The sequence below is a fragment of the Nipponia nippon genome, unplaced genomic scaffold, assembly GCF_047370975.1.
Source record: "Nipponia nippon isolate SJK-2023a ecotype South Korea unplaced genomic scaffold, ASM4737097v1 scaffold_92, whole genome shotgun sequence".
NCBI lineage: Eukaryota > Metazoa > Chordata > Aves > Pelecaniformes > Threskiornithidae > Nipponia > Nipponia nippon.
The window spans coordinates 2,269-28,398 of NW_028262416.1; the positions used below are offsets into that span (position 1 = coordinate 2,269).

Genomic DNA, 26,130 nt, shown 5'->3' on the forward strand with positions numbered 1-26,130 from the left:
ATTGCCATCTGCAAACCCCTGCACTACGGGACCCTGCTGGGCAGCAGAGCTTGTGTCCACATGGCAGCAGCTGCCTGGGGCACTGGGTTTCTCAATGCTCTCCTGCACACTGCCAACACATTTTCCCTACCCCTCTGCCAAGGCAATGTCCTGGACCAGTTCTTCTGTGAAATCCCCCAGATCCTCAAGCTCTCCTGCTCAGATGCCTACCTCAGGGAAGTGGGGCTTATTGTGGTTAGTGCCTGTTTAGCCTTTGGGTGTTTTGTTTTCCTTGTGGTGTCCTATGTGCAGATCTTCAGGGCCGTACTGAGGAAGATCAAATTTATTTGTTGCCAATTATAAGAAGATTCAGATTGTGAGAAACAATGAGAAAAATATTAAAGACCATTCCCCTCACACTTTCCCTCAGGCTCACATTACTCCATTGTTCCCAGTTCTTCTACCTACCTCAACACCACGAGGAGTAGGGGGGATGGTGAAGAGGGGGTTAGGAGTCAGTAAAGAACACCTCTGTCACTCCTTCTTCCTCACACTTCTCCCCTGCTCCAGCTTGGGGTCCTCTTCATGGGATCCCACCATATTTGCAGTCAAGGCTAGGTGTTGTTCCTTTCTTTCTCTCTTACTTTTCTCCTTCATACTCACAGAATCATGGAAATGCTGAGATTAGAAGGGGCCTCTGGAGATTATCTAGTTCAACCCCCCAGCTGAGGCAGAGTCAGCTAGAGCAGGTTGCTGAGCACCTTGTCTAGCTGAGTTTGGAATATCTCCATGGATGGAGACTCCACAGCCTCTCTGGGCATCCTGTTCCAGTGGTTGACCACCCTCACAGTCAAAAAGTGCTTTCTTGGGTTCAGATGGCATTTCATGTGTTTTTGGCTGTGTCCATCACCCCTTGTCTTGTCACTGGGAACTACTGAGAAGAGTTTGGCTCCCTGGTCTTCATGCCCTCCCATCAGCTATTTATACACATTAACAAGATTTCTCCGAGCCTTTTCTTCTCCAGACTGAACAGTCCCACATCTTTCAGCATTTCCTCCTATGAAAGATGCTGCAGTCCCTTAAAACAGCTTTATGGCCCTTTGCTGGACTTGCTTTCGTAGGTCAAGAACTTTATTGTAATGAGGAGCCCAGCACTGGACACAGCACTCCAGATGGGGCCTCCCCAGTGCTGAGTGGAGGGCAAGGATCACCTCCCTCCATCTGCCAGCAATGCTTTTCCTAATGCAGCCCAGGAGGCTGTTGGCCTTTGCCATGGGGGTGCATTGATGGCTCATGATCAGCTTGTTGTCCTCCAGGATATCAAGGTCCTTCGCTGCAGAGCTGGTATCTAGCTGGTCAGCTGGTCAGTGTTGCTGGATCACAGTCTGTGCTCCCCCAGCTCTTTCTCAGCAGCACCTTGTCCTTCTTGCAGATCAGCTCCACCTCTGGCACAGGCCCCACGGTGCTGCAGAGTCACCTGGGACAGCAAAGCCCTCTCCTGCCAGGGCTGCACAGCCCAGGCCTCTTTCTCTCTGCCCTTGGGGACTGCAGCTTTTGCTCTCGGTGTGGGAACCTCATCCATCATTATGGCACCACCTGCCACCCACTCCAGCGTGCGTCTGCTGGGAAGCCAAGCCTTTCCACACACAGGGTCCCATCTCTGGGGACCAGGTTTCTATGTGACAAGTCTGCCCTTGGCCCTGGTGCCACATCTGAGGTGCTGCAATCCAAATGAGCACCAAGCCCAGATCCTGGGGCACAGAGAGCAGGAGCCCCGTGTGCCATCACAGAGCTGTGACATCAGAGGAATAAGAGCTGAGGTAGGGAAGTAGAGGTTCCACAGCTTTTCTCATAATGGAGATACAGGGTCTTGAGGAGTGACTGACAGGGGAGATGAGAAGTGGGTTAGCCTTGTGTGATGTCAGGGCATCTCATATATGGAGGGTCTCTCTGGGACATGTTACAAGCTCGATGTTGGCTTGTGTGTTGGTCAGCTTCTAAATGGGCCACCCACTCCTCTTCTCTCCTGGGTATGGTACTCCCAAAAGAGGAAGAGCTGGTCAGGCATGTGAAGACCTGAAGGCTGTAGTGGCCATGAGATTGTGGTCTCCAGATCCCCAGGCACATGGGGAAGGAGAGGAGCAGAGAGCAGACCCTGCACATCAGGGAACAAGAATTTGGCCTACTGAGGGCACTGGCAGGTGGGATCCCATGGGGATATTTTCAGGGCCCTGAGAGTACCCATAGACCTTCACAGCCCTGACCAGCATTACCTGTGGCTTCCACCCCCACCTCTGTCCATGGGCCCTGGAGACCATTTATGCCCACTTTCACCCAGCTGGATCTGTACTGTAGGTGTACGGGTCTCCAGACACAGCCAGAGACACAGCCTTGCCTGTCCATGAACCTTGTTGAGTGAGACTTGCAGACTCACTTCCCAGCTTGATTCTTTATGGGGCGTACAAGGGAATGACAGCATGGCCCTCCAAGTGCCAGACCCCAGCTAATTCACAGAGGCCTACACTCATTTTGCTGCCTTTCCTCCCATCACTTGGTCAGGCTTTGGGAGGAGAGGAAGGCAAAGCAGGTGAGGTTTCTTGGTGCCAATGACTGAAATGGGGGAGCAGATCCCTCACACGTGAAGTGATCTAAAGGCTATGCTAGTTGAAAACTGTTATCTTCAGCTCCTTTCTTGGAGGCCTGAAATCTTCTGCAGGAACCTGGAACTCTGAAGTTCCCTCAAAATCCCTCTCTTTTAGCAATGAAGTTGATAGTACCCAAGCCTCTTGGTTTCGGCTGAGACAGAGTTAATTTTCTTCCTAGTAGGTGGCACAGTGCTGTGGTTTGGATTTAGGATGAGAATAATGCTGAGAGCACACTGATGGTTTACTCTAAGTAGTATTTCTCTTAGTCAAGGAGTTTTCAGCTTCCCATGCTCTGCCAGCTGCACAAGAAGCTGGGAGGGAGCACAGCCAGGGGGGCTGACCCAACCTGGCCAAAAGCCTGTTCCATACCATATGACGTCATGCTCAGTAAATAAACTGGAGGGAATCTGCTGGGGGGCAGCGATTGCTGCTCGGGGATGGGCTGGGCATCAGTCAGCGGGTGGTGAGCAATTGCATTGTCCATCACTTGTTTTGCATGTTTTCTTGTTGTTGTTGTTGTTGTTATTATCATCATTATTTTATCTTCCTCTGCTCTCCTATTAAACTGTCTTTGTCTCATCCCACAGTTTTGTTTTGTTTTTTTTCCCCAATTCTCTCCCCTATCCCACTGCAGGCAGGGGAGCAAGCAAACGGCTGCATGGTGTTCAGCTGCCTGCCCAGTTAAACCACAACAGCCCTTCTTCTGAACCGCTTTAGGTATGTACTTTTGGATTGGGTATCATGCCGTATATTGCAAATACTGATTTAATTGGCATTGCCCAAAGTGGCTACCATGGATACAGACTGCTCCACTGCAGGTATTTCTATTTAGGCAGATTAGTGCTGTTGTTGTTGTTGTTATTGTTGTTGCAGATACTGGTATTGTTGGGGAAATCACACAAACACTTGAAGGGTAATGGAAGGATTGCCATCTTCGTGGCCCTCCAGTGAAGCGGCTCCTCTTTGCCCATGTCTCACTGTCATTGTCAGGTCTAAACCTGGGCAAGGATTCTGGATGTGGTGTGAAAAGTGCCGAGCAGAGGGGGAGAATCACTTCTCCTGCCTGTGGCCCTGCTCACACAGCCCAGCATCCTCTGCTGGCTCATGTTTTGCCTAAGGGAACTCAAGGACCACCAGAGCCTTCTCCACAGAGCTGCTGCCCAGCCATGCAGCCCCTGGCCTCTGTCACTGCAGCCTGTAACTCCCCTGATCAGTCCTTGGGCCTTTTTAGAAGATGTATGCAAGAGTTGCCTTTGGCTTTCTCCAGTCATGATGACCTTCCAGAATGTAGCAGAGCAGCCCTGCTATGACCTCGGCCTGGTCTCTCAACAGCCACAGCCTTGGATTCATCCCATCTGGTCCAAGGGACTATTAAGGGCTGACCTTCCCTAAGTAACCCCTGACTTGATCTCCATCCACTGCTGGATTTCACCTGCGGTTCTCCCCCTTAGGCATACGGAACTGGGAGACCTTGCTGGTGAAGACAAAGGCCAAGAGTGCCTCACAGCTATCCATGCCTACCTAACGCAATTCAGCAGTGGCCACACGTTGTCTTCATTTCTTCTTTAACTGTTCCTGAAGTGGTAACATTGTGCCCTTGAACTCCCTTGCAAGTGTCAACTCTATGGGAGCGCTGGCTTTCCTAAAACCAACCATATTTCTGAGTTCCTCCTTTGTTTCAACCCTTGCATTCACTTCTTGTATGCTGGCTTTTTCTATGGAGCTTCCCCCATGAGTCTGCTGGTTCCCCACGCTTCTCCCTTGAGATCTCTGCTTGTTTTCCTGACTCTTGGTCTGCACACTCTCGGACTTGAAAGACACTGTCCTTGCAGACCAGCTGTACTGAGTTCTGCTGCTCTTCTGAGCTGCTCATAGGGGATCCTCCACTTAAAGTCTCAAGACTAGGCCAAAGTCTGCTGCTCTGAGGGCTATCATCTGCACTCTTCTATTCTCCTTCCCCTTGGGAGGTGACACCCCACTGTTTCATGGTCACGACAGCCAAGGCTGACACTGGCTTTCACATCCATGGCCAGCTCTGCCTTCTGTGAGAGTAACAGATGCAGGTGAGTGTCACCATTTTTGGCCAATCTGGCAGCTGTGCTATGAAGTCCTGTGTCCCAAGCTGTGTCCCAAACCCCTCCAGAAACCTCCAGGACTGTTTGCATGCTGTTGTGGTCTCTCTCCAGTGAATGCCAGGGTAATGAAAGTCCACAGGGGGACTTCCATGGGTTCTTTGTCTCCCACCACAATGTCACCCTTACCAGCCTCTCCTCTCACCCACACCCACAAGGGCTCACCCAATTTGTTCATCCCATAGAGGAGCTTCACACATCTAAGCAGCTTCTTCACACTGGGGACACCTCCCTCCTCATCCTTCTGGCCTGTCTCTCCTGATGATCCTGTACCCACCAATCACAGCACCCCAATCATGTCAGCTGTCCCAACACACCTCAGCTGTTACTCCCTCAAAGTGGGATGAAGAGATTGCATGCAGAGCTCCAGCTCCTCCTGCCTGTGCCCCAGGCTGAGGGCGTGGGTGCATGTCTGGGCTGCAGCCCCTCAGCTGTGGCACCTTTGGGCTGAGAGCAGACTTGCAAGAGGGAAACCTGCTACCAAGTGCCCAAGGCCTCAAGTGTGCAAAGGCTTTGCTTCACAGCAGAGACATGCTGGAGTAAATGCAAAGAAGAAATGAGGTGCCCACAAATGTGGCAAACCCTGCTCTCTCCAAGGCCAAAGAGAAACAGAGGTGGGCTGTGCAGTCTGAGCAGGAGAGGGGATTGCTGTCTGTGGTGTCTCTGCAGCCTCTGTGGTGGTGGTGAATCTTATCTCAGGAAGAAAGAGATGATGTTGAGAGTGCCCTTGGGTGTGGACATCCTGTGATACAGGCAGAATGAAAATCACCAGCCTGATCCATGATTGTAACATGGAGGGGATGGTTAAACGTCGAGTTGAACCAGCAGAGTTTGAGAGGGAATGCACACGAGTGGAGACCCTGGTGTGATGTGCTTGGTATTCACGCACTGCCCAGCACCTGCTAGAGAGAGAAGGGACAGACCTCACGTCAGTGCAGTGGTGGGATTCAGTCATGGGCCCAAAGGCACCAAATCTGTCTGAGATGCCCTGGGTGGTGCCTGCAAACCAATTAGTCTGAATGGGGAGGGGGTTCCTGTATAGGCCCTGTGCTGTCCATGTCAGCTGCATGCAGTTGGGCTGGAGAGCCCTGGTATCTCATGTAGCTCTGCAGGCCTGTATTTGGGTATTAAATTAAGATTCAGGTGTCCTGAATTAGGTTAGGCAATGGAGGGATGCACATGAGACAACTGCCAAAGGAGATGTAGATAATAGAACTGATGGAGAAGAGAAAGAGAGACTTAGCTCTCCTTGGGCCACATGACCGCATTTGGTCAGCTGAAGACCTCTATAGGCTGCCCTGGACATAAGCAACTGTTACGGGTTCAGTTGTCCTACATGTGGGCATCTGCTGTCAATTTACCTGGACAATGGAATTTCCCACCAGCCTCCAAGGTGATGCCCCCAGATGCTGCCCTGTCTCTATGGACTGCTGCATTACAGCTGACAGTGACCAGCATGCATCTTGGTCACCTCTGGCACCTCAAATGTCACCAGCTGTTTGTGTCTGAACAGCTCACTCCTGGTCTCCATCTCCAGTAATTAGCATGGGAGATGAGACAAGAAGCTCACATGCAGGTGCCTGTTTTGTGCATACCTGAACTATGCAAGAGGAATCCCAGCTCCTGGGGGTTGTGGTCTGCATGGGAGGGAGCTGAGACCCCTTCCAGCCGCAGGACCACAGACCCAGGATGAGATGCCTCACTTGATTCTGCTGAATCCCTTCCCTCAGCAGGGGTAAAAGAGATCCCTGGAAGTAAGTCTCTATCCCCAGCTGTGGGAGGGAACATCAGTGATTCCTTCAGCCTGTTTCACAGCAGGTTTCCCTGGAGGCCCAGGGACACCTGGAGGGAGCCCAGGGGGGCAGAGAAAGTGCTGCCTTGGGCTGGGCCTCTGCTGCTGAGCTGGGCTGGGCTCCTGGGGTGGAGGGAGCTCCTGGCAAGTGGGCAGCCCTGCAGAGAGACAGCTCTGCCCAGGAGGAGCTCCTCTGCAAAGCACAGCAGGGGGAGGGCACAGCCTGCAAGTGCAAGGGGATAGGAGAGACGTGCGAGAAATGTTACAGGCACTGTGTAGTAGGAGAATGCTGAGAGTTCACTGGTGGAGAAATCTACACAGTCCTTGACACAGTAAGTCTCTGGCTTCAGGGTGATACACAAGTGTCCTGGAGGGGCCTCCTAGAGCTGGCACATCTTGCTGCAGCTAGGATCGGGCAGGATGGCGCTCAGGGTTTCTTTATTGTGGAGAAGGACATGCTCCAGAGCAGGGCTTCCCTGCAGCACCATAAGGAACAGGGCATGAAAGCTCCCTTCTCCCGGGGATGTCTGCAAGGGTGGGAAGCTGGGTGTGCACTGAGGGGTGCCCAGGGCTGTCCTTCAGAGCAGGGTCCCTGCACCCCAGGGGCTGCGTGCTGGGGCAGGGGCTCTGTCGCCTGCCAGGGTCAGCACTCAGCCTGCCCAGGGAGCTCCCCACAATGCTACAGGGAGAAGCTGTGGGTGGAAGGTGTGATAGGTGGCAGGGCAGGGTCCTTCTGCAGTGGAGAGGGTGCTGCATGGGTCAGAGCTGCTCACAGCTCCCGATCAGTCCAGGGCATTTGCAGAGGGTCCTTTTGAAGAAGGACATCGAGGCAGTATTTACCTGAAAGCGAAGGAGTCTGTGCTTTGAGTTTTCCACTCTTTGTTGGCTGGGGGGCAGTGGCAGATGGGAATTTACTTCTTCGCTCTGGCAAAGGCACAAAGACCCCAGTTCTCATGAAGACTTCTCTGAGCTGCTGCTGAGCCCCTGCACACACAGAGATGCCCCTGGGCAGTGCCCTGCTGCCAGGAGGGGTCTGCAGGGCAGAGCTGAGCATGCAGTGGGCAGGCTGGGGTCTGTGAGCACCAAAAGGGAGGAGATGTGGGGACAGAGAAACATCTGCCGGCAGGGAGAGCTCCAGGCAGCAGAGCCATGGGCAGGGAGTGAGAGGGAGCTGCTGCCAGAAATGCTGTGGGAGGGGGGGGTAATACACCCGCGTGCCATGACCTGCACTGCAGATGCCTTCCCCGGAGCAAGCCCCCGACCTCTTCTGCCACCCAGCAGAGCCTTCACCGCGAAGGCCATGTGGTCCACGGCATGAGTTAGCTCCTTGACAGATGGACCCCTGACGAACCTCCTGAGTACCCATCTGTTTGTCCCTGTACTGCCTCCATGAACAGGAGGATTGGGGAAGTTCTCCATTTTTCCTCTCCTCTTCATGTTGCCTTTGTTCCCAGCTAAGGTGGGGGCTCTGGGCAATGCTGGTTGCAGGGCTGAGTGAGCCAACTCTCCATTCAGGTCACAGGATCCTTAGGACATTCAATTATTTCCCGGGGGGGTCCTGCTGGGCTGCAGGCTGCCTTCCAGAAGGGCACAGCTCTCCCATGCCATCTCTGTGTTACCTGGCAGCCCCTCAGTACTAAGGCCATGGAAATGCTGCTGGAAGGCTGTATGCAAGCAGCTGTAATGAGCCCTCTGTGGCCCTGGCTGCGAGGGGAGAGCTGAGATATTCCTCAGGTAGGATGAGACAGTAGGAGCAGTTTGGAGACCTGCACTTGGGAGCTGGATTCACCTGCTCTCACCATTGTCCGCTTTCTTCTCAGGGGAACATCTAGGTATAATTGTCCTCCAGCTCAAAGAAGTGGCAGCCTAGGGCAGCTGAGACCAGGCTGATGGACAGACTGGCTGTCCTCACTCTGCATGAAGGGATAGTCCTTTGGCTTCACAGAACCCACAAGGTTTCTCTTGGAGACAAGCAGAAATGCCAACGATTTCTGCCTTAAAAATACCACTCACTGTGATGGGGCAACTAGAAGCAGATAAACAAAACAAAATCCCCACAGCTCTTCTCTGCAGTTCAGTGAATTGGGAGTGACAATGCTGAAAAGCTCTTTAAGACCACGAGTGGATTAACATCACTCCCAGTTCCTATTTATCTCTTATTGTAGGGCAGAACTGACTCCTCCAGAGCCCAGAGCAGAGCCCCCTGCTTTGTGGGGCATCCTCAGCCAGCACCCACCAGTGTTCACAAAAGGGACCAGCCAAAGGTTTTCTGAAAGGGGAGAGGCAATTTGGGGGGTTTCCATGAGAACTGGAATAAGTTTTCCTGTGAGATGTCTACCCTAACTTGTCACTGCCTTTTCCTCCTTGGACAGGTCCCAGTGCCCAGAGGAAGCAAATGTCCAACAGCAGCTCCATCACTCAGTTCCTCCTCCTGGCATTTGCAGACACACAGGGGCTGCAGCTCTTGACCTTCTGCCTCTTCGTGGGCATCTACCTGGCTGCCCTCCTGGGCAACGGCCTCATCATCACCGCCATAGCCTGGGACCACCGCCTCCACACCCCCATGTACTTCTTCCTCCTCAACCTCTCCCTCCTCGACCTGGCCTCCATCTCCACCACTCTCCCCAAAGCCATGGCCAATTCCCTGTGGGACACCAGGGCCATCTCCTACCTGGGATGTGCTGCACAGGTCTTTTTTTTCTTTTTCTGTGCTACAGCAGAGTATTGTCTTCTCACTGTCATGGCCTATGACCGCTACGTGGCCATCTGCAAACCTCTGCACTACGGGACCCTGCTGGGCAGCAGAGCTTCTGTCCACATGGCAGCAGCTGCCTGGGGCACTGGGTTTCTCAATGCTTTCCTGCACACTGCCAATACATTTTCACTACCCCTCTGCCAAGGCAATGTCCTGGACCAGTTCTTCTGTGAAATCCCCCAGATCCTCAAGCTCTCCTGCTCAGATGCCTACCTCAGGGAAGTGGGGCTTCTTGTGGTTAGTGCCTGTTTAGGATATGGGTGTTTTGTTTTCCTTGTGGTGTCCTATGTGCAGATCTTCAGGGCCGTGCTGAGGATCCCCTCTGAGCAGGGTCAGCACAAAGCCTTCTCCACGTGCCTCCCTCACCTGGCTGTGGTCTCCCTCTTTGTCAGCACTGGGATATTTGCCTACCTGAAGCCCCCTGACACCTCCTCCCCATTCCTGGATGTGGTGGTGGCAGTCCTGTACTCTGTGGTGCCTCCAGCAGTGAACCCCCTCATCTACAGCATGAGGAACCAGGAGCTCAAGGATGCAGTGTGGAAACTGATGACTGGATTATTTTCAAAAGCATGAAACTGTTTGTCATCTTCTGCAAATCACTTAATGTAATTCGTTACAGGCCCAGCCTGCCTTCTGTAATTTTTTTCGGTGTTGGTTTTGAGTTTTGGGGTTTTTTTGCTTTGTTTTACTTTTGGTAATCTTGTCCACAAAGAAATGTCATGATTTTTGCTCTTTCTAATGATGTATGTCTATCCAGATTCTGTGTGACCCACAGACTGTGTACATGAGGAGCCATGCTCTCTGTGTGTTTAATGAAAATAAAGGACCTTCCAGTGACTTGTTACTCTGAGATCCTGCCTCCAAGACTTCTCTGGAGCTGCAGGGGCAGTGCCTGTGTGCAGAGGTGGAGGCAAAAGGAGTCCTGGCACAGCAGCACTGCCAGGGAGCACCAGTGCTTGGTCTTCCCAGAGCTGCTCAGTTCAGCACTGTCCTTCTTAGCTCTTGTGTTGGTGTAAGGCCTGAGTGCTCTTGAGGCTTGCTCACAGTCCTGCTGGGTGGCCGTCCTGTGACTGCAGGCAGGGACAGGCAATGGGCACCTCTGTGACAGAGCTGGCCTCCATAACAGCATTTCCATCATACAAGGTGATCTCCTCAGGGCAGTGCCTGAAGCTTCGGTCTTCTTTCCAAGTGTCTCTCAAGAACATGCCCAGGAAAATGCCCAGGACAGAAAACACCAGTGAATAGCTAAAATGTGTGAGTGTGCAGGGTGGGGGCAAACAGCAGTGTCCTCGCACCACCAGGCTCCTGGGAGAGCCATGAAGAAGCAGCAGAGCAGGCTCTGATCTATTCCCGTGTGCGCTGGACACCCCAGGGAAGCTGCCCCAGGACAATCATCACAGACCTGCACTAGCCTCTCAGCCCACCTCCAAGAGGTCCTGTATCCCTCTATGGAGGGACACCAAATGACTTGTCCAGAAGTCCATGTTTGCATTGTAAAGAGGAGGCCTAAGCACGCACATCGTATGCATGTGGTGAGATGAACCCGAGTGAGCACAAACACAATCATCTGTTCCTGGGGGTGCTGCGAAGGCCTGTGGGACAGCCAGTGTCTTGAGGTCGCTTCACGTTGGGAGTAACATTCCCTGGGAAACCACCTGAATGCAGCACTGGGATGTCCTTCCTTGAACCGAGGTCCCTGTGTCTGTTCCTCATGCTGTGGGGCATCTCAGATGAGTGCAGAGCCGCGCAACACACTGCAGGGCTGAGGTGCCTGCCACCCTCTGGCAGTGGCAACAGGAGGCCAGAAAGACACTGTGACTGCTGCAATGCACTGCCTCTGCGTGTGCAAGGGAAGGACTTGCATCTGAACACCCCTGTGAGTATGCAGAGTGCATGAGGCAAGCTCGAATATGGACACCTCACAGAGCCCCGACACTTCTGAGTGTGACTCCAGGAACAGCCCCCACTGTCCCCATGACGTTTCTCTCACCTGCCTTGGAAAGGCTCATTGCAAATGCCTCTGTCTGCTCTATCACTCTTCCTTGGCTTTCTGGCTTGTGCCTTCAAATGTACAGTAGGAAAGAAGCACACCTGCGGAGCATCTCAACCCTGCAGTCAGAAGGGGTTCTGCAAGCACGAGTGACACTGCCCTTTGGAAGGCGGCATTTCTCACCTTTCAGAAGGCACAGAGCCCATCTAGAGAGTATGAATGCACTCAGAGGCACCTTCCTGTTTCACCTCTCTGAACTGCCTTCACAATTTCTTTAAGCAATTAACAAAGAAACAAATGTTTTCCCATGTAGGTATCACCTCTGCTCACAGCAGCGTTAGTACTATTTTTGGCACCTTTTGCAGGTACAGAGTGCTTCCTGCTGGTGGCCACATCCTACAATCAGCGCTGGGCTCTGTGCCACTGGCTTCTCTCTGCAAGGCTCCTGAACTGGAAGGTCTGTCTCGAGTAGGCAGCTGCACCTTGGCTCGGGGTATTTATGCCATCTACAGGAATCATTTCATTCTTGTCCCAGATACAGGTCTGTGGTCCCAGTGGAGTGGACCACCTCTTCCGTGATTTTGCTGGAGCTCTCCTGCAGTGCCACCGTGACATTCATGCTGTGTGCTTTCATAACCTGCTTTTTAGAGCCAGTCCTCCCCTTCCTGTTCACACGGGCATCCTGTGTGGGCGTCAGAGCTGCCAACCTGGAGCAGCTCTCCCGCCCAGCATGGGCAGAGAGAAGGTCTTCTCCACCTGCTCCTCTCACCTCACCAGTGCCACTGTTTCCTATGACACCCTCGTCATTGTCTGTGTGATGCCCAGAAGAGCCCTCCTGAGATCATTTGACAAACCCCTTTTTCTACACCATCCTCAGGCCCCTGCTCAATACGTTCATCTCCAGCCTGTGGACCAGAAAGGTTTGGGGGGAGGGGGACACTAAGGAAAATGCTCAGAAAAGCTGTCAGCTGCACGTTGGAGTTGTGGGCCTGCAGGAAGAACCTGGGCATTCCTCTGGAGGTGGATACAGAGAGGGCTTTGGGTGTGGGAAGGGGCAGAGAGGTGCTGGTGGAGCTGGCCGGCATTATCATGATACCTCTCTCAAACATCTTGGAAAGGCTAGAGCAATCAGGGAGGTTTCAAGGTCCTCAGAAAAGGCAAATATCAAACCCATCTTCAAGGAGGTCTGGGAGAATCACAGGCTGGTCAGCTTCACCTCAGTCCCTGGGAAGGTGATGGGGCAAGTCCTCCTGAAGCCATCTCCAGGTACTTGAAGGCAAAGAAAAAGATTGCAGAACATGTATGGGAGGGGAAAGTTGGCAATGTTGCGTACCTGGACTTTAACAAGGCCTTAGACATGGTCTGCCGTGATCTCTTTATAGCCAGACTGGTCGTACCTGGACTGAAGAAGTAGGTGATGATGTGAGTGGGAGCTATGCAGGACGATTAGGCCCCGATGTCATCAGTGGTATGGAGTTCTCCTGGCAGCCCGTCATTTTTGGCATTCCTCTGTGACCAGCACTTGGGCCAACACTGCTGAATTATCTTTATTATCTCCCTGTGTGGTGGGATGGAGCGCACCTTCAGCTCCTTTGTAGATGAGGGCAAGTGGAAGGAGAGCCTTTGAAATGCTTCATCTAGGTCACCCTGTGTCCAGCAGAAGAGCTGGATAAGACAATGTTCAGGTCTCTTCCAACATGAGTTATTCTATGGTGCAAGGAATCGTTCTGTTGAAGAGCTCATTGAAGACAGAATAGGCAGAGGAAGGAGAAAAGACAGAGGGGCAGAATTAGAGAGACAAGATATCCCAATATAAATATAGTTCTTCTGAGCAATGTTTGAACCATCGATAAGAACATTTATTTTGATAAGGGGCTGCAGAAGACTATTCACGTAGTGAAAGAGAGCATCATCAGTTTGCTAGTACATACCCTTGGTGCTGTTTAAAAAAAAAAAAAAATTGAAAAAAATAATGAAAATTAATTTAAAAACCTAGCAATGCTGGAAAGGAAGACTTTTTCAGCTCTTCCAAAGAGTTCTTTTCTGCAGAGGTTTCAAGTTTGTCCTAAAATCTACATTCAGGCCTTGCTTCAGTTATCCACACAGAGGTGGTCACTGCCTCCAGGATGCCCTGGGGCAGCTGAAGAAGCCGTGTGGGAAATGCATCCCAGGAGATATGGGAGCCCTTCTGGAGCATGAGCTGGGATGCAGGCAGAGTACCTCAGGGGTGGGGGAGGGCATCACCTGCCACCAGCACTGCTGGGGTGGCTAAGCAGGGACCTCTCCAGCACAGCAGCACACTGTGTCCCCTTGGCTGTTGGCTCTGAGGGCACTTCTGACTGGCCAGCAGTGGGCAGACAGACACTTGGAGGTCTTGAAAGCCCTTACGGTACTGTCCCCAACAAGATGAAAGATTTGGGAAGGTCAGGGGTAGCTGGGACTGGAAGATGGTAGATTTGGGGAAGGGAAGAGGGGCTTGGCCAAAAGAAATGAAAGATTTTGAAGAGGTAAGATGAGTTCAGGTAATGTTGATGCCTCTGCAACACTGACTGTGAAAACATTCATGTTAGGCCTTTACCCTATTTCTAACCAGCAACCTTAAGTCCTAAGCCTGCCCCTAAATGCTACCCCTCATCCTGCAAGGAATCCACTACTCCAGTCCCTCATCTCAAAGTTTACCTCTAAACCAAAGTCCAAACACAGAACCCCTTACCCCTACTCTTACCCTATTGACCACCCCAATCCCTTGCCCATACCTCTAGCATTAAAATGTTGGTCTTAACCCTAGCCCTCACCCCAGGCCCAGACAAAACCCTCATCCACAAAAGTAGGCCATACCCTAAACACCAACCAGACACGCTCAGCAGAACACCAAACCTACAACATAAACCTTTGCCTAATCCCTAACCATGCAAGGTGAGCTGTAGTCCCTAAACCCTAACCTCAACACCTAAGCTCCAAAGCCGTTATTTCCCGTGCTCTAATCCCCTCACCTTCAACCCTTTCCTAACCCTAACTTAAGCAGTTTGGCCCCTTGGGGCAGGAGGGGGATCGTGAAGTCCCAGAACAGTCGCATGGCACTGGAAGAGGCATGTGAGGTGACCTGTATCTGATCAGCTCATAGGCCACAAGGAGGAGATGGGTGGGAATGCTATGGTGCGGTCAGCTGTGCCTCAGGATCTCCTGGGCCAGCAGGAGGCACAAGGCCTTGAAGGTGGCTGTGAGGTCATTTCTGTCTCTGGAGTTGATAGGTAAGTAGCAGGCACATGGCTGGGAAAGGGACTGTCAGCCCTTGACTCATGGCTGGGATATGTGCTTTTAGGCTCACATCTGCCAGTGTCTCTGACAGACCAGCAGAAGGCACGGGGTTGGCAAGTTGATTGTGGGAATCCCTAAGTACCTGGTAGGCCCATGCAGGAAGAGGGCTTGGATAGGGGCTGTCATGTCCTTTCCACCTGAGTACCCGATGGGACAGCAGTGCGCACATGATTTGGTTGTGTCTACTGCACAAGCTGAAAGGCCAGCAGCAGGCACGTGGCTTGGACGATCACGGTGAGGTTACTTCTGTCCAGTCAGCTGGTGCAGCAAGTCTTGCAGATCCCGTCTGTAGAAGGGTTATCCCATTTTGCTTCTGTCATCACTTTCAGTGTTTTCTTAGAAGAAAAAATTCAAGTCATCCTTTCAGTAGAAAGCCCCAAAAGAGGGGGTTCACATGTGAATTCCTTGTTGCAGTGTCAGATAAAAGGAAGGACAAGCAGCTGGCCTAATCACCAGTACCAGGTGGGAGCTTCCTGCAGACTTCTCATTACAATCAAGTTTATCCTGCAACCCAGCAATATGCTCAGCACAACACGGCCTGAAGGCCAAGCTGTACGCGGAGCACAGCACAGCACAGGCCTGGGTCTCCTCAGATTTACCATTACATGGATGACTAACTCCTTGATGTGCAGTGGTCTTTTAGTAAGGATCCCTGAACTGCCCGAGGAAGGACAGGAAGAGGACGAGGCATCTTCTAGGCAGCTGGAGGAAGGGACACAAATTTTGGTAGTCACTGGGGATTTTGAAGACCATGGACCTCTGCTAGAAGGCCTTGTTTAGAGGGAAGGTGGAAGGTGATCCCTGATGTGACATGGGGGGATGCTCTCCTGGACTTGTTTTTCACAAGAAGACAAGGCAGGACTGGTGGAAGATGTGGAGGGCAGCTTTGGCTGAATTGTGAGTGAGGTGGTAGGGTAGAAAACCCTGAGGGAAGTCAGCAAGACACATTGTAGCAGTGCTGAGCAGAGAGGAAGGATCACCTGCACCAACCCTTTGGCAGTGGTCTTCCCAACACAGCCCAGGATGCCTGTGTCCTACAAAGGTGTAAAGCCAGGAGAAGAGAAGAGAAAGCTTTGGGGAGACCTAATAACAGCCTTCCCACATCTTCTTGGGTATCAGCAAGAAAATGGAGCCAGGCTCTTCACTGTTGTGCATGATGGGAGGATGAGGGACACTGGGCATCAGCTGAAACAAGGGAGGAAAATCCTTCTCCCCATCAAGACACTCAAGCACTGAAGCAGATTGCCCAGAGAGCTTGTGTCATCTCCATCCTTGCAGCTTTTCAAGCCCCAAATGAATAAGCTCCTGAGCAACCTGCTCTGAGCCCATCGCTGACCCTGCTGAGAGCAGGAGGTTGGCCTAGAGATCTCTTGAGGTCCCTTCCAGCATGAATGATTCTGTGCTTCCATCCACAACAGATCTTTCCTTTAAGATGGAAGGGAAAGCACTTGGGTTCCCAGTGACCATTGAAGTCAGCCAGAAAGAGGCTTGGTCAGATGATCTGTGGCTTTCTTGTCCCACGCCAGGCATTGTTGCCCAGATGCAGGGCTGCTTGGCAGGTACCCCTCCAAGACCCTCATTATTTCCTTTGCTTCAACTTTTCTTTCCTTTTTCCCTCTTTTCCCACTCACAATTTCTTCCCCTTCACCATCCCAGTACCCTCCCATGTAAACAGCACATCTCTGTATTCCCTTTCCTCCCTGGCCCTGCTTTGGCTTCCTGTGTACCCTCGTTTGGTGATTCTGAGCTTGTCATCATGGGAATTCCTGCCTTGGTCAGCAATTCCATTAAACCAGTACCTCCTTCTATTAGCTGTGTGTCCTGCAGTTCCTCATGCTGTTTTCTTGTCAGAGGCACCACTAAGCTGGTGGGCCATCTGTACGTACACAGCAACAGCTGTGCCAACAGAGCTTCACTCCAGAGGCACCTTGAGAAACACTGGGATCTGGCAACAGAAACCTCAGGAAGTTTTACAAGGAGAAGTTGCACGTGCTTTTTTGGGGTAGAATAAGCCCAAACATGAGGGCAGGCTGGGACCTGAACAGCTCCGGAGTGACCCTGAGAAGAAGGGCGTGGGCACTAAGAGGAACGCCATAGGAGCCAGTGGTACCTGCTCACCATGAAGAAAGCCAGCTGCATAGAGGGCTGCCTTGGTTGGAGCATGGGCACCCAGAGAAGGGAGTTATCATCCCCCTTGTCTCAGCACTGGTGTGGCCACATCTGGACTAGTGTGTCTGGGTGTGGGGCTCCCCGGTCTGGAGGAATGGGAAGGAACTGGAGGGGTTCTAGAGGAGATGTGGCAGGATGGGGTTTGGGGCCTGTGTGGAGAGTCTGAGGGACCTGGGCTTCTTTCGCCTGGTGAAGTGGAGGCTCAGGGCACTATAGTAGTAGCGTGCAACTGCTTGAAGGGTGTTTTCAGAAATGACAGAGCTTTGTTTAGTAGTGGGAAGAGAAGGAAACCTCCACAAAGAACAGCTTGGAAGGTTCAGAGTGGATGTGAGAAAAAGAAATGTCACTGAAAGGGTAGCCTTGTGGTGCAAGAGGTGACCCAGAGGGAGTCTGGATCAGCCCATGGCTTTGTGTTTCAAGGAATGGCCTGTGAGAGTAAAGAGCCATCAGTGAAGGTCTAGAAATGCTGGGGTGAGAGGTAGGTGGGAAAGCAAGAAGGACGTCAGCAGCCTGAAGGGAAAGAGGTGCAGGCATGGGACAGTTGATAGGACCACCCGCAGTAGATCTGGCCAAGGGCTCTAGTGAGGCTGAGAGGACCAACAGGACTGGGGTCTTTGTTGTCTTGCCTATAGCAGTCGCCTCTGCCACCAAGGCTGGTGAGATGGAACTTTAATTTGAGGGTCTCAGGATCTGCCTTCCCAGGGCCTGGGGGTCATGGCTTGGCCTTTCTGCTTCATGAAACAAAGCAAAGGGTTTGCTCAGCGTTACAGGCACCTGCACAAAGCCTTTGCCTACCTGCAATCATGGCCTCCAATTACCTGCTCTAACAAGTCCCTGGGGAGGCTTTGTCAGTAATGGTCCTCAGTGGGGCCCATTAATACTTCAAGGTACTTTGGGTTTAGCCTCGGACTTGGACTTGAGCAGTTTGTTCAGTCTTCTCTCAGTATCTGAGGTTCATGGAATGAGCCCCAAATGCCCTAACGAGCTCTTTATCTTTCTGTAATTTTCTTCAAGTCTTCAAGACTTGTACCGCTAATTGGAGCTGTTTCATAGTGTAGTTAAGGAGGAAGATTTCAAAGTGCACCTAATACAAATTATTTTCTATTTTGAAAGGAATCCTTTATTACTGTTTAAGTTTAGAGAAGAGGTTATAGCAGCATTCTCCAAGTGATAACAATCCAGAGTGTCTCCTCAGGAGGTCTGGACAGGTAGGAGAATCAGTTCCTTAAGTTCTGACACTGTATGGACAACTTTGCTCCTTCCCTCCCAAAGCTCAACATTTCTGACATTGGCCCCCTGGGACTTGCATCGCTGTTCCTTACATCAGACTTCTGCCCTGAAGTCTGCAGCTGGATGCTACAGGTCCTCTGCACCATCTCCCACCTGCTCTCCTTCGAGAACTGGCTGCACATAGGCACAGAAGAATTTTTCCTCCTTGCAATTAAAGAAAAGAAAAGCATGATTGGGTTTCATAAACAGTAAAACACACTGCAACCATATGCTCACTTCAAGCTGTCTCTAATGAGGTTGCCTTTCTACAAGGGATAATCTTATGAGAAATGTTTTAGATAGGTAGATACAAAAAGATAGATAGAACTAAAAGGTTGGCTAAAGAGATGATTAGACTACTGAAAGACAGGCCAAATTTACTCCCTGAAGCTCAAAGCAGCAGCACAGGGTGGGTAGGTGGATACAAAAAGATAGACAAAAACACAATTAAAGAGCTGGCTAAGGAGACAATTGGACTGTTGGTAAGCTTTTAAGAAGGAAGCTTTTACTCCCTGAAGCTCAAAGCAGCTGCATAGGTGAGAGGTATCTGAATGAACAAAGAACAAGGGGAGGAGAAAATTGGAGAAAAATGGGAAGGGCCTTTGCCCAGGCAGTCTGCATCTGCAAAGATGACTTCAGAAATGGCCATTGTATCAGGACAGGTGCAAATATATGAAAGATTAGAGAAACTGAACAGACTGTGTAACAGGCAAAATGGTGGTAACGAAGTCACAGGGGAAGATCGATGTTTCTTTTGAATCTCCCTTTTGACTTGGGATGGGCAGAGGTCTCTTGTGAGTGAGGACAAGGCAATGTTGCACCCATCTTTGAAAGGGGCCCAAGGTGTGACCCTGGGAACCCCAGGCTGTACAAGCTCACTTTGGTGAGGAGTCTGCCATCAATTAGAGTCCTCTTGGGTGACTTCTCTGGGCACCTAAAAGAGAAGAGTGTGCCCAAAAGCAGTCAGCATGGACTTACCAACGGTAAATCCTACTTCAGTAAGGCAGTGGTGACGGTAAGGAAAGCTCTCAGGTTTCCTGTGACCATGGAAGAAAGTCACATGTCAGTACAGTCAGAGCAGCTGCAGCTTTCTTGTCCTGCTCCTGGCTGTGTTGCTCAGATGCAGGGCTACTTGACAGGTATCCCCAAACAGCCCTGATCATTTCCTTTGCTTCACCTGCTTTCGTTTCCTTTTCATTAATTTCCCACCTCTCAAGTGCTACTCTTGAACCAGCCTTAGCCCCTCCCCTGCAAAAAGTCCACCCCTTTTCACCATTTCCCCACTGGCGCTGCCTTTCCTCATTTTTACCCACCTTTGCTGTTTCTGAGGTGGTTATCACAGTGCTTTCTACCTTGATTAGCAACTCCATTGCACTAGTACTCTTTTCTTATCAGCAGTGTCCTGCAGCTGCTTAAGTTACGGTCTTGTTAAAGGCACCATGACTCAGCATGGACATCAGCACATGTACTTTCAGTGCTTGACTGCTGGAGGTTCAGTCCAGAGGGACCTTGACACATCTGGGGATTTGGCCAACAGAAACCTGAAGGTTTAGAAGGAAAAGCTGGAGAACAACTCCATGCAGCAGCACGGGCAGTGACCATACCAGCTAGGGAGTGCCCTGAGGAGAAGGGCCTGCGAGTCATGATGGTTGCCGTAGGAGCCCGTGGGCTTTGCATTTCAAAAGGAAAACGGAGAGACTGGAGAGGGTCCAGAGGAGGTCTGCCAAGATGGAGTGAGGAGCATAAAGCAGGCGGTGTGAGGAGAGTCTGAGGGAACTGGGCCTCTCTAGCCTGCTGAAGTGGAGGCATGGGGCAACCTAGTAAGAGCTTACACCCACCTGGAGAGGTGACAGATCCAAGCTCTCTTTTTGCAGTGGCCAATGAAAGACGCAACAGCCACAAACTGCCTCTTGGTAGGAAAATAGGAAAAATAAAATGGACTAGGAGGAGCATTTCTGTGATCTCCACCTTTGGAATTCTTCTTTGCTCCACAAAGTCACAGCCAGACTGAAGACTGAAATAGAGTCCCCCTGCAGTCTCTTTCCCACCAACCCTTCCAGGAACCTGACCATGTGCCCTAGGAGAAAAGATTAAGGTGGAGGTGAGGGTCTCTACATCATGTGCTCACAGGACAATTCAGGATGGAAGGGAGCTCAGGTGGTCTGTAGTCCAATGCCCAGCTCCAAGCAGGGCCAGCTCTGAGGTCAGCCCAGGTTCCTCAGTGAATGTCAGAATCCAGAGGGAAGGTTTACACATGAAGCTGACATCTAGGCCACCATTACAGAAATGGAGACGCGATCTTTGGCCAGCTCACTGAACACAGCTGTCAGTACACCATGCCTCCTGAGATTCCTGGGAACATCCACCTTCTTGTCCAGAGGAGTGGCTTCCTTAGGCAAGTTTCCTGGCATATCTCCAGAGCATGGGGTGCTTTAGGCTGGAAACAGAACTGAAAGCCTCTGACATGGGTACTATCAACTTCATTGCTAAAGGAGAGGGAGATGGAGGGATCTCAGCATTTCCAGCTTCCTGCAGATTTAAGGCCTCAGCCAAAGGAGGTGAAGACAACAGTTTTGAACTAGCATAGCCTCTAGATCATTTCACTTGTGAAGGCTCTGCTTCAGTCATTGGCACCCAGAAACCTCACCTGCTTTTCATTTCTCTCCTACCAAAATCTGACCAAACGACAGGAGGAAAGGCAGCAGAAAGGCCCTTAGGCCTCTGTGAATCAGCTGGGGTCTGGCACTTGGAGGGCTACGGTGCCATTCCATTGCACATCCCATAGAGAATCAAACTGGGAAGTGAGTCTGCAATTCTGTATCAGTAAGGTCCATGGCCAGGCAAGGCTCTGTCTATGGCTGTAGCTGGAGACCTGTACACCTCCAGCATAGATCCAGCTGGGGCTGAAACTCAGGCCTGGCTTCAATGGTCTCCTGGGCCCATGGACAGAGATGCAGGTAGAGGCCCCAGGTGAGGCTGGTCATGGCCATGAAGGCCCATGGATGCTTTCAGGGCCCTGACATGGGATCCCATGGGATCCCACCTGCCAGTGCCCTCAACAGAACAAATTCTCAGTCCCTGATGTGCAGGGTCTGCTCTCTGCTACTCTCCTTCTCCATTTCCCTGGGGATCTGGGAGACAACCATTTCTTGGTCACTACAGCCAAGGCTGATGCTGCTCTTCACATCCCTGACGAGCCCTTCCTCTTTTGGGAGTATCGGGTCGAGGTGAGCATCAGACTGGATGGCTCAGTTAGAAGCAAGAGAGGGGTTTGCAAGAAGGACAAGGTGCTGCTGAGAAAGTCCCTGGGGGAGGACAGCCTGTGACCCAGCCACACTGTGGACATCATGCTGGTGGCGGACCAGCAAGATACCAGCTCTGCAGAGAAGGACTTTGAGATCCTGGAGGACAACAAGCTGACCATGAGCTTGCACTGCACCCTCGCAGCAAAGGCCAACAGCCTCCTGGGCTGCATTAGGAAAAGCATTGCTGGCAGATGGAGGGAGGTGACCCTTGCCCTCCACTCAGCACTGGCGAGGCCCCATCTGGAGTGCTGTGTCCAGTGCTGGGCTCCTCACTACAATAAAGTTGTTGACCCACAAAAGCAAGTCCAGCAAAGGGTCATAAAGCTGTTTTAAGGGACTGCAGCATCTTTCATAGGAGGAAATGCTGAGAGATGTGGGACCGTTCAGTCTGGAGAAGAAAAGGCTCGGAGGGATCTTATTCATGCATATAAATACCTGATGGGAGGGCATGAAGACCAGGGAGCCAAACTCTTCTCAGTAGTTCCCAGTGACAAAACAAGGGGCGATGGACACAGCTAAAAACACATGAAATGCCATCTGAACCCAAGAAAGCACTTTTTGACTGTGAGGGTGGTCAACCACTGGAACAGGATGCCCAGAGAGGTTGTGGAGTCTCCATCCATGGAGATATTCTCAACCCAGCTAGGCAAGGTGCTCAGCAACCTGCTCTAGCTGACCCTGCCTCAGCTGGGGGGTTGAACTACAGGATCTCCAGAGGTCCCTTCCAATATCAACATTTCCATGATTCTGTGAGTATGAAGGAGAAAAGTAAGAGAGAAAGAAAGGAACAACACAGCCTTGACTGCAAATACGGTGGGATGCCATGAAGAGGACCCAAGCTGGAGCAGGGGAGAAATGTGAAGAGGAAGGAGCAGGAGAGATGTTCTGTAGTGACTGTTAACCACCTCTTCACCCCTACTCCTCGTGGTGTTGGTGTAGGTAGAAGAACTGGGAACAATGGAGTGATTTGAGCCTGGGGGAAAGTGTGAGGGGAATGGTCTTTAATATTTTTGACATTGTTTCTCACAATCTGAATCTTTATATACTTGGCAACAAATGAATTTGATCTTCCCTAAGTCAACGGGTCTTTGCCCATGATGGTAATTGGTAACTGATCTCCTTTACTTTATCCAGGATTTATTCCATCTTATTTTTTCCCTTTGTCCTGCTGAGGCAGGGGATTGAGTGAGCAACTGGGTGGGTGTCTGGCTGCTGGCCAAGGTTAACCCACTACAGAAGCACCACATCAGGACTGCTGCATGCAGCATGGGGCTTCCCAGCAGAAGAAAGACCCTGACAGACTGGAGCAAGTCCTGCAGAGGCCAGAAGGGTGGCTGGGACCTGGAGCACATTATGGACAAGGAGAGGCTGAGAGAGAGGGGTTCCTTAGAAATCATTCAGAACAAAGCACAGGAGCAAGAACCCACTCCAGTTGGTGGGATCTCAATCAATGGAGATTTTCAGTATTTGTTGAGACAAGGCCATGAGCACCTGTTCAAGCTGGATCTGTCTGAGAATGGGCTTGGCTGAGCGACCAGCTGTGGCAAGAGCTATGGAGCTTGTGTGCAATAAGTGTCAGTAGGAAACTGCTTCCCTTTTTCTTAATACTGGTGCTGGAGTTGGGTATCACTGAGCCCCAGAGGAGGACAGAAATGACCATCAAGCAAAATTCCCTTCTCAGGGCTGGGGTGTATGAACAGAGATGGAAATGGCCGGTGTGTGGCACTGTTCTGGGACAGTTTTCCCAGGGCAGCTTCCCTGGGGTGTCCAGGGAACATGGCACAGACCTGGCCCCTCTCTTCTGCACCTTCGGTGACTTGCTTCCTTCACCATGATGCCTGACTCTGCACTGGCAGCACCCTGCTGGCTGCCCCCACCCTGCACACTCACACAGCTTAGGTCTACAATGGTGCTTTCCTCTCCTGGGCACTTCCCAGCCCAGCCCAGCCCCTCCCCACCTCTCCCCCCCTCCCCTGCCCTCTCCCCAGCCCAGCCCAGCAGCCCAGCCTCGGCTGGCCCCATGGCAGTGCCCACCACAGGGTGCTGCAGAGCTCTGGGCACTCACCCCACAGCCCCAGTCCCTCTGAAGGGCACAGCAACTGCTGGGGAGAAGAGAGGGGGGCTTCAGGCTCCGCATCAGCCCCAATGCTGATGCTGGCCCCAAGGGCACAAGGAAACAGAGACTAGGCGCTCTCTGGCTCTCCTGAATTCATATTGTACGTGACGCCCAACGTTGATTGAATTTTCCCCCTCCTCTGCTCCCACCAGCTCCAATCCCCAGGACGGCATGAGAGTCCTGGCGCTTCTCAGGCAGCTCCTGCATCTCTCCACTCTCCCTGCCCTCTGCCTGCTGGGCTCCTACTGACTCCCATGGCAGAGTCCTTGTTTTGCATACCTCAGTTTAATCATAGAATCATAGGATTGTTAAGGTTGGAAAGGACCCCAGAGATCATCGAGTCCAACCTCTTAACCTCACTGCCTGGTCCACCTCTAAGCCATGTCCCTAAGCACCACATCCACATGTTTTTTGAATACTTCCAGGGACTGTGATTGTACCACTTCCCTGGGCAGTCTGTTCCAATGCCTACCCACTCTCTCTGGGAAGGTATTTTTCCTAATACCGCATCTAAATCTCCCCTGGCACAACTTGACCCCATTTCCTCTTATCCTATGACTTGTTACTTGGGAGAAGAGACCGAGCCCCATCTCACTACAACCTCCTTTCAGGCAGTTGTAGAGAGCAATAAGGTCTCCCCTCAGCCTCCTCTTCTCCAAACTAAACAACCCCTACTCCCTTCAGCTGCTCCTCGTAAGACTTGTGCTCTAGACACTTCAACAGCTTCAATAGCTTCATGTTTTGCTTTTGGGGGGGGTTCAAATCTGAGGGCCTTTCACCTTCTGAGCCTCCATTCATTTCAACTCCAGGGCACGTGGTGGGTCCCCATCCTCTCCTCTCCTCACCCCTCCAAATTCATTTCCAGAGAGTCTGGTATATGCCATCAGTCCTATCATACGTGAAGAAACCTGATGAGAGAATGGGAGCTCATGGACCATCTGCCCTGCCACTGGACACCAAGAAGAGAGCTTTTAAATCCAGAGCATTTGATCCAGTGGAACCCAATAGTACCATGAGCTTAACTCCCAAACCACTGAGAACACAAGGAGGTCTGACTCTTTAAAAGACAAATTCCTTGGACATTTTCTTGGCAGCAGCGTTGGAGGAAGAGCCCAGCCTTCAGGCACTGGACCTGGCAGATTCTGTTTTATTGAAGAGCTGCTATTGTACATGCCACATAGCACACAGTGTTGTGCAACAGTCAGACACAATAAGATCAAGCCTCAAGACAAGGAGTATAAGCCCAGAAAATTATCTATAAGCAGGATTATTGCGAGAGAAGAAAACAGACTCCTGGCCTAAGAAAGACTCTGGGAAATGTGATGAGAAGGGAAGGCAGGTTATTCTCAATGAAACAGCGGCCATTGGGTCATTTTCCATAGGGCATCCTTGAGCTCCTGGTTCCTCATGCTGTAGATGAGGGGGTTCACTGCTGGAGGCACCACAGAGTACAGAACTGCCACCACTAAGTCAAGAACTGGGGAGGAGATGAAGGAGGACTTCAAGTAGGCAAACATGGCAGTGCTGACAAACAGGGAGACCACGGCCAGGTGAGGGAGGCACGTGGAAAAGGCTTTGTGCCGTCCCTGCTCAGAGGGGATCCTCAGCACGGCCCTGAGGATCTGCACATAGGACACCACAATGAATACAAAACACCCATATCCTAAACAGGCACTAACCACAAGGACCCCAACTTCCCCGAGGTAGGCACCTGAGCAGGAGAGCTTGAGGATCTGGGGGATTTCACAGAAGAACTGGTCCAGGACATTGCCTTGGCAGAGGGGTAGCAAAAATGTGTTGGCAGTGTGCAAGAGAGCATTAAGAAATCCAGTGCCCCAGGCAGCTGCTGCCATGTGGACACAAGCTCTGCTGCCCAGCAGGGTCCCGTAGTGCAGGGGTTTGCAGATGGCCACGTAGCGGTCGTAGGCCATGACAGTGAGAAGAAAATACTCTCCTCCAACGAAGAAGAGAAAGAAAAAGACCTGTGCAGCACATCCCAAGTAGGAGATGGCCCTGGTGTCCCACAGGGCATTGGCCATGGCTTTGGGGAGAGTGGTGGAGATGGAGCCCAGGTCAAGGAGGGAGAGGTTGAGGAGGAAGAAGTACATGGGGGTGTGGAGGCGGTGGTCGCAGGCTATGGCGGTGATGATGAGGCCGTTGCCCAGGAGGGCAGCCAGGTAGATGGCCAGGAAGAGGCAGAAGTGCAAGAGCTGCATCTCCCATGTGTCTGCGAATGCCAGGAGGAGGAACTCGTTCGTGGAGCTGCTATTGGACATCTGCTGCTTCTGGGCATGGAAACTGCCAAAGGAGAGAAAAGAGGAAAATTCAGAGAAGCTTCTCTGAGCCAAATTTCATTCATTCATTGTGCAATACCTAAGGGTGTTTTTCTTTCCTGGGGGGGCTGTTACACAGCTCCGAGGCTTCAGCTCTGGTTTGTGCTGGCTGAGTGTGCTGTGCAGAGCCGTGCCCTCTCCCCAGGGGCTCCGGAAGGGTCAGCCCTGCTTTACAGCAATGACCCACGGAGGCAGCAACAGCCCAGGGTGTTTGGAGGGAGGCTTCCTGGGGAGGAGTTCCCTGTGCTGCACTAGAGCGGAGGGCAAAAAGCCCAGAAGGACGCTTTCTTCCCCAGAGGAAGGTGGGAGATGAGGCGCAGCAAATAT

The 26,130-nt window shown here is 51.7% G+C and overlaps 1 protein-coding gene across 1 annotated transcript; it reads right to left on the minus strand.

Moving 5' to 3' along the window:
• Positions 1–24,816: 24,816 nt before the first annotated feature.
• LOC148050020 (olfactory receptor 14C36-like) lies at positions 24,817–25,746 on the minus strand. Its single transcript, XM_087745545.1, has one exon. It carries the CDS (start codon positions 25,744–25,746, stop codon positions 24,817–24,819), a length of 930 nt encoding a protein of 309 aa, XP_087601671.1.
• Positions 25,747–26,130: the final 384 nt, after the last annotated feature.